The sequence below is a fragment of the Gobio gobio genome (assembly GCF_949357685.1).
Source record: "Gobio gobio genome assembly, chromosome: 9".
NCBI lineage: Eukaryota > Metazoa > Chordata > Actinopteri > Cypriniformes > Gobionidae > Gobio > Gobio gobio.
The window spans coordinates 40,842,755-40,860,267 of NC_137115.1; the positions used below are offsets into that span (position 1 = coordinate 40,842,755).

The 17,513-nt window shown below is 37.9% G+C and overlaps 3 protein-coding genes across 4 annotated transcripts in view; 2 read left to right on the forward strand and 1 right to left on the reverse strand.

The window, feature by feature from the left end:
• The window catches only part of plekhg7 (pleckstrin homology domain containing, family G (with RhoGef domain) member 7), a 26,633-nt gene extending 24,110 nt beyond the window's left edge, over positions 1–2,523 (reverse strand). Inside the window, exons 1-2 of the mRNA XM_079824747.1 lie at positions 2,097–2,523; positions 1–125 (exon numbers count right to left, since the gene is read on the reverse strand). The exon at positions 1–125 is cut by the window's left edge and continues 603 nt beyond it. Of these exons, the coding sequence (XP_079680873.1) occupies positions 1–6 (6 nt within the window). The 5' untranslated portion in view covers positions 7–125; positions 2,097–2,523. The remainder of the gene's footprint in view (positions 126–2,096) is intronic.
• Positions 1–17,513, forward strand: part of LOC307131743 (uncharacterized protein) — a 676,237-nt gene that overhangs the window by 79,619 nt on the left and 579,105 nt on the right. The window lies entirely within an intron of this gene.
• The window catches only part of itpr2 (inositol 1,4,5-trisphosphate receptor, type 2), a 119,299-nt gene continuing 108,137 nt past the window's right edge, over positions 6,352–17,513 (forward strand). For both annotated transcript variants that reach the window (XM_079826041.1, XM_079826042.1), the window contains exon 1: positions 6,352–6,714. In XM_079826041.1, the coding sequence (XP_079682167.1) occupies positions 6,623–6,714 (92 nt within the window). In that variant the 5' untranslated portion in view covers positions 6,352–6,622. The remainder of the gene's footprint in view (positions 6,715–17,513) is intronic.

Consider the following 17,513-nt stretch of genomic DNA (forward strand, 5'->3'; position numbering starts at 1 on the left):
AGTCATCTTGAGTAATCCAGCATTATATCCAACAACAGAAGACTAATTAAGAATCAGATGCAGGTTTCGCTTGAGTCATTCCCACAAAAATGTGTCCAATCCTAAAATCCATGTCTCTGGAGCTTCTGGAAAGCAAGAAAGGATTAGAAAAGCCACCCACTATGTTTAGTTCAACTCTTGTAGAACTAGCCATGTACAGTATGCCCATTTTAAACCCTTAGCTCATTTAATCCCAAAATTTCACCAGAACATGTGTTTGTATCCCTTAGATCAGGGGGTTTCAAACTGGGGTCCTCCAGAAGGTTCTATGGGGTCCCCAGAAAATTTCAAGGAATTAAAAGACAAAGGTCTACCGCACGGTTTCATTTCTAACCATTTCTCTTTGTTTGCCATATACAGTACATACTTTCCAGAATTGTATATGTTTGCTTTGTATCTTTCTAGTGAGTTTTTCTCACTATAGTCCCCTTTTTCTTGCTCACTGGGGTTGTAAGGCAGTATTCTTACCGCAGTACGTAAGCTGCTTACATACATTTATTGTGAAAGTTGCTTATACAAGTAATTTTTCATTGAAAAGGTTTATACATCCATAAGTATAGCATATTAAGTATAGCCAATGTTAGTTTGGAAACAATAGGTTGTATTTATAATGTCACACATGCTATATATCTAACAGTTTCAATGTCTTTTCATACATAAAAATATATAGATGGATTTTAGGAAGGGGGTCGCCCATAAAGCTTCATCATATTTGGGGGTCCTGGGCATCATACATTTTGAAAACCCCTGCCTTAGATAACCCAATGAAACAACTTGCATGCGTTGTCTGAAAAAAGTTACCATATAAGAACCAATGGAAATTTGCAAACAATAAAGTTAAGAAACAACAACAACAACAAAAAAACAAAAGCAATGATAAAATAATGTTCACATAAATTCAAGAAAACCTGCACTTTCATTTGTAGTTTATAACATTGTATAATACATCAACAACTCTTTTTAGAACCTCAAAAATTAATGTTGAAGAGTTTGGTCACAAATGGGATTAAATGGGTTAATCTGCATTCAGCAATACTTATGAAGTTAAGCGCCCAGACATTGAAAGCCCCTATAAACGTTATGCAATTTTCAAGCAAACAATTCAGGAGGATTTTTTTTTTTTTTTTTACCACATTCTCAATAAGAAGTCTGTAGTTTATCATTCAGCATGTTTAAAGGTGATATTCATTATGTTGTAGCCTACAATCCATGTTGAGGTCCATCATATTGTATCATATCTCATATACTTGTATTTATTTATATGTGCTGTATGTTCAATTTCTATTTATACATATATATATATATTCTATCACAAAACCAATTGTGCCATCAGCTACATAAAAAAAAAAAAACCTAACAGGGTTATAGTTTTACAGTTAATGTCATTATATCACCTTTTCAATAATCAATTGTTTTGACTATAAACCGGACCGAATATAGGATACTATATAACATTTTAGTATATGGGTTATGATGAAAACCTGAACACACAACGAAGACAACTTTTGTTGTTGTTGTTGTTGTTGATGATGTGTTAGGAAATATGCCTTTAACATAGGCTACCGTAAACGTTAGTGACATGCTAAGTCATTGTTTACATACATTTTCATGCGAGACACAAAAAAGGTAATTTATTTTGAGGAATGACCCAACTATGTTTCCAACATTAGCCTGACATGTAATTAGGTACTGCTTGCGTTATCGTTGTGCATTTGATACTGAAGCTTGCACCATCACTGGGACAGTGCAGCGTGGGAAAAGGCACCTGATCCTGCTCTAGCACACATCGGCAAGTGTAGGTTTACAGTGGTGATGATAATAATAAATCCACTTTAATAATGAATAAACTACAGTAAAGGCATGCTGTTGTGTAGCCTAGTGCTCTTGTACAAAAACGGGCAGTAAAATACCTTAGCTTAGTTCTTTGTTTAACAGTTCTTCTGCGTGATCAAAAACGGTTATCGTTGCGAACAAATCGCAAATGTATCTTTTCAGACAAGCAAGTTAAAGCGCCCTATTAGACAACTAAACTAATTCTTTATGTCTGTGCCACTTACCGCTTAGTTGTTCCCGGGTGATCCGCGAATCGGGCTGCTGGAGGGAAAAGAGTTGGACCAAATGTACAAAGTCTCTGCTACACTTTCAGACTGGCTGTTTATCCGCAAAATGTTAGACGCAACAACAGAATCCTGTTCCGTTTAAAGTGAAATAATTATTATGATAAAATACTGCATGCACGAGCTCTGTCTCGGCAGGTATTGTGTGAGGTTTGCTTTGCTGCCTTGTCGCCTAAGGTCAGTGGAGGTGGAGCATAGCTGTATTGTGTTGATATATGTGTGTGTGCGGTGTAATCTCGTACTGCGTGTGGTGGTGTCCTCATGTTTCTTTAGTCAGATACTGTAGGTAAGAAAGTAAATAACATGTACCGGGCACAGGTGTCGTAGTCAGTCACACATGAGCTTTAACCTCATGGAAACTGTGAGCAAATGTCGAGCATCTTAGTTTTCCTTCCAGTGATCACGTGATAAGGTTGATGCTGTGATCAGCCAGGTTGTTTTTCTTAACCTTTATTTATTAATATATTATAAATATTAAAATCCAGTTTCAAAAAACATGTAGCTACCAAGCTGTTAGAAATGTCCATGTAATTCATGATGTTTTTTTTAATTCTGCTATTTATTCCGTTCCATTCGATTTTGTTTTCTTTCTAAATTAAGCCATGAGAACAAGAGGTATGTCAAAATGTCACAATAGCTGCCAGGAAATAAAAAATAAAATAAAAAAAGTGAAAAACTTGGTTTTTTATATATATATATATATACAGTGAGGAAAATAAGTATTTGAACACCCTGCTATTTTGCAAGTTCTCCCACTTGGAAATCATGGAGGGGTCTGAAATTGTCATCGTAGGTGCATGTCCACTGTGAGAGACATAATCTAAAAAAAACAATCCAGAAATCACAATATATGATTTTTTTACTATTTATTTGTATGATACAGCTGCAAATAAGTATTTGAACACCTGTCTATCAGCTAGAATTCTGTCCCTCAAAGACCTGTTAGTCTGCCTTTAAAATGTCCACCTCCACTCCATTTATTATCCTAAATTAGATGCACCTGTTTGAGGTCGTTAGCTGCATAAAGACACCTGTCCACCCCATACAATCTGTAAGAATCCAACTACTAACATGGCCAAGACCAAAGAGCTGTCCAAAGACACTAGAGACAAAATTGTACACCTCCACAAGGCTGGAAGGCAAAATTGTACACCTCCACTAGCCAGTCTTCATACCTAAACCCAATAGAGAATCTTTGGAGGGAGCTCAAACTCCGTGTTTCTCAGCGACAGGCCAGAAACCTGACTGATCTAGAGAAGATCTGTGTGGAGGAATGGGCCAAAATCCCTCCTGCAGTGTGTGCAAACCTGGTGAAAAACTACAGGAAACTATATATATATGCACTCACCTAAAGGATTATTAGGAACACCTGTTCAATTTCTATGCAATTATCTAATCAACCAATCACATGGCAGTTGCTTCAAGGCATTTAGGGGTGTGGTCCTGGTCAAGACAATCTCCTGAACTCCAAACTGAATGTCAGAATGGGAAAGAAAGGTGATTTAAGCAATTTTGAGCCTGGCATGGTTGTTGGTGCCAGACGGGCCGGTCTGAGTAATTCACAATCTGCTCAGTTACTGGGATTTTCACACACAACCATTTCTAGGGTTTACAAAGAATGGTGTGAAAAGGGAAAAACATCCAGTATGCGGCAGTCCTGTGGGCGAAAATGCCTTGTTGATGCTAGAGGTCAGAGGAGAATGGGCCGACTGATTCAAGCTGATAGAAGAGCAACTTTGACTGAAATAACCACTCGTTACAACCGAGGTATGCAGCAAAGCATTTGTGAAGCCACAACACGCACAACCTTGAGGCGGATGGGCTACAACAGCAGAAGACCCCACCGGGAACCACTCATCTCCACTACAAATAGGAAAAAGAGGCTACAATTTGCACGAGCTTACCAAAATCGGACAGTTGAAGACTGGAAAAATGTTGCCTGGTCTGATGAGTCTCGATTTCTGCTGAGACATTCAGATGGTAGAGTCAGAATTTGGCGTAAACAGATTGAGAACATGGATCCATCATGCCTTGTTACCACTGTGCAGGCTGGTGGTGGTGGTGTAATGGTGTGGGGGATGTTTTCTTGGCACACTTTAGGCCCCTTTGTGCCAATTGGGTCTCGTTTAAATGCCACGGCCTATCTGAGCATTGTTTCTGACCATGTCCATCCCTTTATGACCACCATGTCCCCATCCTCTGATGGCTACTTCCAGCAGGATAATGCACCATGTCACAAAGCTTGAATCATTTCAAATTGGTTTCTTGAACATGACAATGAGTTCACTGTACTAAAATGGCCCCCACAGTCACCAGATCTCAACCCAATAGAGCATCTTTGGGATGTGGTGGAGCGGGAGCTTCGTGCCCTGGATGTGCATCCCACAAATCTCCATCAACTGCAAGATGCTATCCTATCAATATGGGCCAACATTTCTAAAGAATGCTTTCAACACCTTGTTGAATCAATGCCACGTAGAATTAAGGCAGTTCTGAAGGCGAAAGGGGGTCAAACACAGTATTAGTATGGTGTTCCTAATAATCCTTTAGGTGAGTGTATATATATTACATGTTTTTATCACTATTTTGTTTTTAGTTTGTTCCAAAAGAAGTCATTTACAAAATATGAAAAACTTGGTTTGCATTGAGCCCACTTCTTTTTATGTATATGATATTTTCCTAATAAAATTTAATAACTGTATAATATGTTGTTCTTTACATTCCAAATTGTGTTCTGATGGTTTATGTTTTGAAAAACATATATAGGCTACTATTATCTAAAAAGTTAATTATTATAATTAATTATTTAAATAACACATTCATTTAGTAATTAAAAAGTTAATCACAGAGTTGTATTCAAGTCATTTGTATGAATGTAATTTTCATGTTTTTTTTCTTGTTTTTTAATGACATCATAGAATTCACAAAATTCTGAGCAATGATAATTCTAATGGGAAAATAGATATTTGTTAGTAAAGAACCCAGCTATATAATGAATTAAATACAATTACACATATATGTAGCCTATCCATTTATTTGAAATATGGTGAATTCCTCTCATTAGTATCATCTCATCTTCGTTACAATTCACAGTTCCACACGTAACATTTTAACACAAGATTTTCTTTGATTGAACGAACGTGGCTGTGGAGTTATAAAACCAAAATTCTGTAAAAACCGAGAAAACGTGGAGTTATTTAGTTTATTTCATCCCAAACGACACTAGATGTCAGTGCAGGCGAGTTTAACCAAACCTGAATTTTGGGGAATTAATGTTCAAGAGATCTAGAACTCACATTCAATGTATAAACTAAAGGTATTATGCCAGAATTTAGTAACAGATCTAAATATAATTGATTATAAGGTAAAAATCTAAAAATGGAAAAGATAAGACGTGAATTAACTTGTTCAACAAATTACACCTGAATAGCAACATAGGCTACATCGTATTTATTCAGGTCTAATTGGTTGAGAACTATTAATCATGAAAATGATTGTACTTCCATTAATCAGTCTTTTTTTGTCGTTGTCATTATTACGCAAACAATGAGTTACAAATGAAGACTTTGCACACGTCTGATAAGCACAGGGTTATGTGATATGCAAAGATGGCCTATAGATTATTCGAAGAAACTTTGACACTTATATGACCTTTAAGAGCAAATCCTGTAGATAGGTTACAAATCACAAATCACTATCTCATTTAAAATAGCTACTCAAATAGAAATACTTAAAAAAATACTTCAATTATCATTTGGTGTATCTGATAAGGAACTCAAATAGCACAAAAACGCATAAAATTAACAAACAAACATAAAACATGTGCATTTATTGTTTAATAGTAAAATAGAAGTTTATAAAGTAATATGATGTTTTGCTATGCTGCATGTGTCTGTATAGTTCTATAGTTTATATCTTTTCACTTATCTACCGATTTTATATTAAATATGAAATGCTCTAATAGACTACGAATACAAAAAAAAAAAAACATTACCGTATTGTTTAAAGTCATTCATAAAATGAAAAAGTTTGAGAAGAACCTTCCGAAATCATTTGCATAATTTTGCAGTACCTCATCGACACCTATGCACGACTGAGAGAAAAAAAACACAAGTTGCATTCTCACTTTTTGTTGGAAGTGAGTTGCATACCACAGCAAAGACAGACAGCATCACTTCCTTGATTTCACGGGACAGAGGGTGAGTCTCCTCCCACTCGAGTGGCATATTGGTGAGAAAAAGCCTCGTTTGTCTCACAGGAAGAAGTTGAAAACATGTAGAAACGCGACAGTTAGAGGAATCACAACTCAAAAGTCACGGGCTCAGCACATCTCTTCACTGGGCGGCTGGATTAAAAATGTGTTACTGTCAAAGCGCAGGAACAAGTGGATTGAGACATTGAGTCGACTGGACACATTGCGCTGGAGTGGTTAAAGTATCAGAAAATCTTCTGAAACATTTGCAGATATGTCGGAACAGAGGTCCAGTTTCCTTCACATTGGAGATATCGTGTCTCTGTATGCGGAGGGAACTGTCAATGGATTTATCAGCACTTTAGGGTAAGTTGCCTCCCAATGCTCATTATATTGGTCTTAAAAATAATTCAACATGGCAGTTTTACAATTCATTATGTTTCCTAAATATGCAATAGTAAAATATTAAACATTCAAAATGATTTAAAATATATTTAACCTCTTCATGTCAGATGAAGCTTGTTGAGTGGAAGTAGGAAGTGATTTGAGTACATACTGAAGGCCAGAGGTGCAGGGTTACAGCATTGCTTCAAAAGCAATCATGCAAATCATGAACAGGAATGCAAAATTTTCTGTTAGTTTACACACCAACACTAATACAACTATGTAGGCGTAATTTAAAAATGTAAAATGAACAGCACATTTGAGAGAAATATTATGTACATCACATGAAATTATGACTTTAGGCATATCTTTCTTCTTAAAAAAAGCTGTTTTATTTTACATGGAGCGGGTCACTACCTCATGGGTGCCGCCATTTTGATATCATGTGACCTGTCATGCAATTGGCCAATTAACTACTAATAACCATACCTATAATAATATGTTTACTTTATAGAATACTTTCAGCCAGTGCTCTTACATAGTAGAGCAAATAAACACTTAATATTACAACAAACACATACTGCAGACATCATAGTTCAGAGTAATGATATTAATTCAGGATGTGCGCAATTTACGCACTCAGACAGAATGAGGATGGGTGGACCAAAAATAGTCAATTTAAATCCAAAAACACAGGAACTTTTGGAATGAATACGATTGAGCTAAACGTAGATCGTTTCACATGGTCATGTAGGAACACATCTGCTTGAGAGTCTTATGAAAGATTATGAATATATAACCACATGGTGTCGAAACGCCCAGCTCCATTTCAGGTTGCGGAATCATTTTTGCATTGTTGTGTAATGACTCATCAAGCAATTAAGGTGGAGAACAAAGGACACTCGCTGTGTACAGCTTCTTGTTTCTTAAGTAGTTTATCTTTAAATTGATTTTCGCATTTGGCGTTGCATCAAATGGATTGCAGCAACAGTCACTTCTCTGTCACAATTCATCATAGAGCTGTTTTAGTAGTATCAGTGTTTCTAAAACTTCATGTATAGTTTTTCACTTTATTGCTATGAAAATGTAACCACAGCACAGAGGTTTTGTTTGGGAGGATACATTCTGAAAAGCAGGCTAGTTTACACACAGTTCTTGTAGTAATATGCTCTTGCATTTGAAGTGTGACATGTGAGCGGACTTTGTGTCAAAGGGAGCTGTCAGACTGCATGTTCCCAGTGTTGTAGTGCATAGTTGACATTCCAGTTTTTGTTAGGTCTTTTGTTACACTTGCAGTATTTTCGTCCAGTCAAATTATTCCATGTTTAGAGACCGTCTCTTTACTGTCTCTGGAATATGTGTATATTGTGCACAGTTCAGTATGTAGAATTTGTGCATAGACCTCAAATTACCTACTACATCTGCTAAAATGTACAGTACAGAACACGTCAATCGAGTGCAACAGTCGTGTTCTGGAAAATAAGAATGTAAAAATCCCATTAATTTTCTCCATAGGGGAGTTGATTTTTGACTTACAAACCTTTAAAGAGTGTAGACAAACCTACTTTGAGCTACAAGGTTGGTCATTGAATGGTATATGCTTTTGTTGACGCCATCAACCCGCATTATTTCAAATATTTTTTTTAATAATCATGTTCAACAGTGGAATTCCTGGTAGAAAACTACATTACCCATGATTCTGCAGAGAAATCTCCACCAATCAGAGAATCGTGATAAGCAAATTGTGCCAAAAGAACAGTTTAGCACCCACTCACTCCCATGAAGCACTGTGAATGATTTAGTCAGTTTCTCTACTCAAACTGCCAGATATTATATTAAAGGGGTGGTAAACCACGATTTCACTTTTCTAACTTGAGCTAGTGTGTAATGTTGCTGTTTGAGCATAAACAACATCTGCAACGTTCAAAGTTTAAAGCAAAGGGAGATATTTGCTTGTAAAGAAATCCTTTTTGTAAGGACTACAGCAAACGGCCGGTAGGCGACTACAGACATTCCTCCAGGGTTGCTGACATCACCAGCCCCAATATTTACATAAACCCCTCCTCCGAGAATATTAAATAAGGGGGGGCGAGGCCATTTTGTTTCGCCGCTGGGAAGCTTTGTTGTGGTATAGTTGTGTAGGCTGGAGTATTGTTGCCGCAATGCCGACGAAACGCTGTTATTTTCGCACACCATCGGATCCTGGAGTCCTAAAGCTTTAGCCAAGCAGCATGTCATGTCCCTCCTTGAGGATTTTCTCAAGATTTACGCATCATGTTATGTTGTGTGTGGGCTTGTTTGAATCGAGACAAACTGCTCTAAATAAAGATGTGAGATTTACAATGGTTGACTTCTTTTCGTGGAGTTACAACGCAGAGGGTGGCACAAAAGCCTCATCTGTAAACTGTTTAGTTATGCGTTGGTGGCAACGTTTTACGGTTTACCTCATCAAATTATGTTTGTAGAGATATGTGCTGGCCGCTATTCACTGACATTATATGGAAGTGTGAGTGGGACATTTAAAAAAAAAAAAAAATCCTTTTGTGATCAATAATGTCATGGGGTTATAGTTGTTTCCTTTATTAAAGGGGTCATGAACTGGCTTTTTCTATTTTTTTATACTGTTGTCTGAGGATATCCTGAGTATAAACTTATTGCGCTCGCGTGGTTTTAACATTCAAAAACATCATAATTAATAAGTAATAGGGTATTTTCTGACCTGGTTTTGAGGCTCTCTCAAGACACGCTCAGTTTTGATGGCCATGCCGCACTGAAGACTTGGAAGTAAACGCCCTCGGCTAGGATTGGATAAGATTTGCATATTTAATGAGCTTCTGCTCCCCCTGTCAGTGACAGCGTGTGGCATACGGCAACGGGAATGAATCGCCCAGCCCACAGCCAGGACTCGCAAAATGTCTTTATCAAACAAACACAACGATTCATCTCTCATCGACCCGCGATTGATTGGAATGATATTTTTTTAATTAACGTTACTTGGCCCGCCCGATCGATGGATTTAACCGCACACACACCCACTCGTGCCCTTCAAATGTCGAGTCAAGAGAGTGAACAACGCACATCAAGACAGTAATGAACCAAGAACACCACAAATAAAGTATTCTCAAGCCTGTGACAGCGTGCTAAGGTATGTTCTGTTAGACACGTACACATAATTCATAGATATCAAACGATCTGTAACAATGCAATACAATCACATATAAGACATTTTTTTTACTCGCATTCGTGTGTTGCTTCATTCGTTCATGTAATCTCATCCTGTCTGCAAATCCAGTCTCTTGTTCACAAACGACTCCGTGGTTAAATGAACATGCGTGCAATGTGAGCTGGATATTCATTAAAAATAAAGTTCATCCATGCATTCATAATATTGGAATCCGAATGCTTAAAAATCAGGATCCGAAAAGCTTATGTGGTATGTTTACTAGAGATGCTCCGATCAGCATTTTTGGGGCCGATCACCGATTACCGATCACCAAGATCATGATCTGCCGATTGCCAATCACTGCCGATCACAGAATGGCAGGGGAATGGCAATCTTTTATCTATAATCTTGCAGAGTTTGCACCATTTGAAGAAATGAAACTAACTCTAAATTAACTGAGTCAAGATCTTGAAGAACCACCAAGTGTTTATTTTAGAAAATGAGATAACTTAAGGCTACTGTAGGCCATCTTTCCCAAATAAATGTATATAATAAATGTATATAATTATCTCACCTAAATATTTGATCATGCAGTGCATTTTGTTTTTAAAAACAATTTTTCAGGGAGGTCTAACATTAGTATTGAGGTAAGAAATACTAAATACATTTAATAAGAAATCAAATGTAAATTAATATTGGTCTTCCCTGAATAAATTAAATCAGATTAATCCTTACACTTAAGGTTGCAAAAGTTAGTCATTCAAGAGCAGTGAGTGTCATAAAGGTTCATCAAACAACACAAGACGAAGAGAAACTCAGAGACAGCAGTTTATTCGACAGCTGTCACTTTAAGAGCGAACACGGATACGGTTACAGCTGCACAAACGTTCACTCGCGAGTCACGACGGGGTTTACGTGCACACTCGTCATTTAGTACATACATTTGTGTGTATCTGACCATTTCAGCGCAATTTGTCTCGCAAGCTTTTTGTGAGATGGCCTGTGTGTGTGTGTGTGTGTGTGTGTGTGTGTGCGCGCGCACGGTGTGGAGAGCGCGCGAGTGCTGAGCGGTTTGAACACTGGCAAGACTTAAAAATAAATGCAAATGATAAACTTTAGTGACGATGCGACACTGCCTCGATTGTGCAAAGTGGCAAATCATGTGTCAACTGTGCAGCTCGATTTTAGTGCAGATGCGATGCGCTGATGTGAAGCCATTTGAGCATTAAGTTATGAAAGGGAGAGAGAGAGCGCGCGCACGCGGTGATTCACACGCGCTGTTTGTGAACTTACATCCCACAGAAAGTTTTCAAATGACTGCGTAAGTTATTTAATATAGAAATATAAATTGTATCTCACCTTCAGCATTATAATTATTTTACCCACACCGGAAAGAGAATGAGACTGTGTCGCTGCATATTATGCCCCAGCTCTCACGGCAGGTGCGGGTTTATGTGTCGTCAGCTGCGATCGGTTCATGAAATCGGCCTTTTTGGAGACCGCCGATCAATCACCAAAGCGATTATCGACCGATCGAGATTGGTTGCCGATCAATCGGAGCACCCCTAATGTTTACTGCTGAGAAATTCGATGCTGTTTAGCTCTATGCTGCTCTTAGCTGTCATGTTAGTGGCACGAGTCGGTGGGCGTGGCTACAGAATCAGGCGTTGTTCTTCTTCTGTTGTGGCGGTGTTTCACTACACTCTGACGTCATAGCCGGGCACATTCTGAGATCGATCGTTTGCTGGGCCTGGTGTCAATAAAAGCTTTTCTTTGACTAACAAGGAAGTTTTCAGCTCTGAAACTTACAGGATATTCTTAAATTACCATGACCTTTTATATATCAAAAGCTCAAGGGAAAGGTGATTTCTCGATTCATGACCACTTTAAAGCCATTGAGTCTTATTGTCTGATTTTCAAATACTTTTTTGCTTTAAATCAAAGTTTGTCATGTTATGATTCACCTCGTGGGCTGGTTGGTTTGGTTCATGACTTATAACCCTTAAACAAAGACTTTTATGAAAACCCTATGGGAAAAATACGTCCGCTGAAAAAGTAGGTAGCCAATTTTGCACTCTATGGCAGTACTTCTTCCCAGAATGCAATGTGTTTGACATAACTTTCTATTTCCAGTGTGATGAATGAAGTGAAACGTATTTGATCAGACTGCCAAATGATATGTTTCACAAATTAAGCAAACTTTTATGTTTGCATTTTTTTTTACTATTTTGCAAACTTAGTAGGCAGCATGCATTGTATACTGTGCAGTATTCAGTAGTATACTTGTACTCCATGCTGAACATAGCCAAAGCCTTTCTTCTGGTCCTAAACAGGGCGGTCTTGGATTATTTCCCAGGCTGTCATGGGTTTGTAGAGATATAATGGAAGTTGAATGGACTTCAATTAGAAAGGCTTGTCTTTGTTTAGGTACCATGGACTCGTTGTGATGTACTAGAAACCTAGAGGAAAGACTGATAAGAGGCTTTATTGGTTGAAATTCTACATAATAAACATTTATGGCCATAATTTGAAAGTAGTTTGGTTAAAAGGACAATAATGTGGTGGTGGTTAAGTTCTGTATACGGAATCAGTTCAAGATTGTAAAAGCAAATGTAGTAGATTTGTTACATAAAAAATACAAACAGCTTCTCTTTTAAGTCATTTTGCTTAGACGAGGTCTAACTCCTTCACCTCATGTCATTAAGTAATGGAGCTATAATTAGCATGTTTGAACACTCACGATCAGGCTTACATTTGGTTCATGTTTAACTTGGTGTTCTTTGTTGTGTCTTTTGAAGATTGCTGGTTGTCAAACAGTTTAAAGAGAACTAGAAGCACTCTGTTACTCATTTATGAGCATGTAAAACTAGACTGTTAGCACCTTTCCTGTCTTCTAACCTCCCCTTCTAAAAAACATCCTATGAATGTACTTAATGTCTTTGTTTAATACACTAATACAGATACACAGGAAGATGAGGAAGTGTGCAGACATGGCAAATTAAACAATAAAACAATTTGTCACTATGAAAAAATCCATTTGCAGCACTTACTTGGCTTAGTCATTATTCGGTGGAGTGGCTCTTTCTGTGGTGGCTTGGTAGCTCTGTGATTTTTTTTTTTTTTTTTTTTTTTTTTTTTTTTTAAATTGATATTTATGAATTATTTGGGATTGTTATTAAATGCAGACATACCTAAAGGTTAATGTGAGGATAAGACAGACTTTAATAAAGCATTAGATATTTTCATAATCCTTATTTCAATGACCTTGAAGTGTCGATTGTGCCAAAGCAAGTGGCACAATAATGAAGCATTGTTTTTTTTATTTTTTGTTTTGTTTTTCAAATTTATGTTTTAAGCTCTAACAATATTCTCGGAGCAACACTTATCAGTCATAGGGCAACTTGCCGTTACTTGATGTTATAGACCTGAAAATCAGGTCTTTGCAACTTTCGCTCCTCTTTCAAGAGAATTTAACTTCTTACTGTTGAAGGAAATTCATAAATTGGGTTGAATGGTCTTCTTTCTTTTTCAAAATGCTTATGCTAAAACGTTCAGTTTTTAATAATTAAAAAATGGGCATCAATGCTTATGAAATATGAATACTGAACTCTTTGTAAAACTGCAATAATTAAATAGAACATACTTCCCCACACTTTTTGGGCTTCTTGTTAGGGGGGTAATAATATATTGTGTCACAAAATATATTGCAATACAAAAATGCGACAATATGTATCGTGGATAGTGACAATCTGTATTGTTTATAGTTCCCCCAAAATGAAAATGAGAAATGAGTTTTAGTGTCAGTAATACATTAAACTAATATACATAATAAAAGTACATGTGGAAATTGTTTTGAAAGCGTCTGGGTAATCGCTCACAGGACTCGCAAAATATCTTTATCAAGCAAACCCACTATAAAACCGCGAACCGTACACACACACACACGCAAGAAAGGAATGTTATTTCACTATAGCCCGTTTGAAAAGCACATAGCCCCGGGACATTGGGCTTTGTGAGCACTGGCGTTACAAGTCGGAGTCTGATCACGAATGAACCAATAACACCTCCTCCAGCCTGTGACAGCGTGCTAAGGGATGTAATCAGTAGATATCAAACGATCTGTTACTATACACGATCTGCAATACTAACACATATAAAAAATCATGTTTTATTCACATAAGTGTGTTGCACCGTTCCTGTCGGATCCAATATAGAAGGCACAGCATTGTGTTTTAATCTAGGGCCCTATGAAATCCGTTTTATTTTTTCCCAAATTCCGTTAAATTTTTTACCAAATTCAGTTTTTTCTGTTTTAATTTTTGCTAATTCCTTTTTTTCCGTTTTAATTTTTGTGAATTCAGTTTTTTTACCCTTAACTGTTATTTTAGTCGTAAAAAAAAGTGTTTTTAATGTAAATATAATAGAACATAAAACATAAAATAGGAATGACCTTAAATTTATTGAGGTAACAAACATCACATTTACTTTTCAGGACAAATACTGCATGATGCAACATAACACTGCACTCTAAGTACTTCAAGTCACAACAAAATATTAGTGCTGAAATAAAAAATAATTAATACATTTTTTTAGATTAATTTTTCTGTAATTAATCATGATTGATTGCAATTAAAAACATTGGAGTTTTTAATATTTTGATATTGTAATAATTTCTGTTACTCTCCAAATTAATGAAGAAACAATTTAAAGACAGCATATTTTAAATATGTGTTGTAATGGCATCTTTTTATGAATGAAGGCCAGTATCACTGATATTAATGTCTATATGAAACATTAATGACGTTACATTACAGTATAACTGAAAGCTACCAATTTCAACATTTATTAGGGTTTAAAAAATAACTTAATTTAATTGAACTTTAAAACAATCTTTACACAATACCATTATAATAAATGTTATATTTACCCATGGCCTTCCCTGTTAGACATAGCCTACACAGAAATTGAATAAAGTTATCAACACCTTTCTTAACTGCAAAAAATAATAAGTGAAATATAGATTAATCATCATTAAAGCTACAATCTTCTCTGTTCCCGTTGTTCTTTGAACATTAATGACAGACATTATCAGTGCTACTGTCACTTTAAGATCTTCCTCTGCTGAACATGATGTGAATCAGACGCGCTGTCCCACGCATCTCATTTTCTCTCAAGTTCATTTAAGACATTATTTTCCATACAGTACACTAAAGTGCATTAAAAACAAGGGAAAATACAGCAAGTACTCCCCGTGAGGGAACTGCTCGGCTCGGTACTGAGGGCTTAGCGTTGAGTTTCTTAACTTTTTCGCCGACGAAAGCAGAGCCGTGGTGAGCCGCTTCGCCATACTTTCATTGTTTTGAAGGGGGAGCTGAAATGACGGGAGGGGTTGTGTCGCCCAGATTTGCTTCCCCCAGTCTGCATTTTCCCCAGACATACGTTCTTCTCCCACACAAAACAGCATTTCATTCCAAATATGTACAATTCCGGGAAATTCCGCGTTAATATGCCAATTCCGTGATCGCGGAAATTAGGCTTGCTACGATAGTCGGTGTTGCCGGTGTTACCGGTGTCCAGACTCAACACCGGTTACATCACTTGCCCACCGTGGCACCGCCCACCGTCTTTTTGATTTTTTTATAGTAATAAAATAATTTAGTTCAGTTAGAGAACAGACAATACAAATAAAAACTGAATGTATCTGCTTAATAAAGCAGGATCCGACCGTGAGTCTCGGCAGCGGCAGGAGTCATTCATCAGATTTAAGAGTGAGGAGCTGACTGAGATGATCGCGGAAGATTTGGTTTCAAAGCGAAACGTAAAAGTGCCTATTTAAGGGAGTTTGTCATTTGTTTTGTTGTTGTGTTTTTCATTAAAGGTCCCATGGCATTAAATTTTCATTTTATGAGGTTTTTCAACATTAATATGAGTTCCCCTAGCCTGAATATTGTCCCCAAGTGGATAGAAATTTTGATCGGTGTAAACCCGACTTCTGGCTGTCTCTCTCTGCCTTTGAGAAAATGACAGGCCAGACGAGCCAATCCTGAAGTCTCCTGGTTTGACGTCCAAGCAGGAACGGTTACCTCCCTTTCCTCCGCCCAGAGAATCTGGCACGCCCATGCAAACGCTCGAGAGATCATGGGTTGTGAATGAGTGAACGCTGGCAGTTTCTCAGTGTTTGGATGTACAAATGAAAACAAAAGTCTTTTTTCAGTTCCTTCTGATCTGTGATCAGTGATTTCTGATGTGTAGCTAATTATTTATTATTCGTGCACACAATGCGGCTTCTCTCTCTCCAGACAGAACGGTGTTTTCGTGTTTTCTATCTTGTGAGTCAGTGTTTTTGTACGTCCTCGTCGCGTCTATCGGTTCTAAAATGTGCATACAGTCATGAGTTTCTGCTCAACATCGGCCTCACACACGCCGAAGCTCGGGCTGCACTGGCCGGTGGCCTTCAACATCCCCGACCCCCAGTACTGCATCTGGCCCACAGCGGAGGCACCAAACGCGGCGTGAGATTAAGCAGAAGGGGGGTAAACGTGAGCATATTCGGGCTAGCCAGCCTAGCCCCACAATAAACTGGATTACATTCGATTACTGCTGTTGTGTCTTTGTTTGCGCTGTGTACTCAACACGCGTCACTGACGCTTTTATTTTATTTTAAAAATAATGCTATTATCAACACTTACTTTTAACTCGTTCATCTCGACAGCTGTAATGGTACTTCGCATGTTACAAAGTTGGTAATAATGATGAAGACGGACTCGGCGTGACTGGGACTCGTGTTTATTCAGAACTCTCAGATACAAACACAATAAACTCGCGCTGACTGACAGCGCTCTCATAACTCAGTAGTTGCTATAAATAACTTTGTTAGCAATCGCTGAGCTCCGTCTCTGGTACATTAGTGATGTCCGGTTCGCGAACGATCTTTCTTTTGAACCAGTTCTTTTTAGTGAACCGAATCAGTTCACCAAATCGGACTGAATCGTTCTAAACGGTTCGCGTCTCCAGTCAGCGCTGATCCATAATTTACTAAAGTTACTAACTTTCTGACATGAGTGACAGCCCCTCCGACTAGACTGCGCGCATTTCTTTTTACCGCGCGCACCCTCGCGCTCGTGCGGGCGCGTCGAGTATAAACGAGGCTTTACGGACGAACTGTTATTCATTCATGGCTTGCATCTCAATCATAGACTGATCAATGCTTGATCAGTGCCCTGACTACTGAACTAGGGAACTGATTGAGACGCACCCATGGCCTCACAGAGCGCGCATTTACAGACGAGCTGTGATTCACGGTGTGTGAATACGCAACACTGGCACGTTTTCAGTTCAGAGCGGTCGTGTGCATGTTACTTTCGGTTAGATAGAATTAGTGATTTAAAAGCCTCCGCCGGTGATACCGGTATTACCGGTGTTTTCACACATCAGTTAACCGGTGGGAAAATTTCCTCACCGTCACATCCCTAGCGGAAATTATAGGGCCCTAGTGTTAATCTCAATATGTCTGCAAATCCAGTCTCGACCTCTATCTTGTTTACAGTCAATTCTGCGGTGAAATGAAGCGAACAAACACGCATGTCTTTCGCACGTGAGCTGGAACCGGCATGTTTAT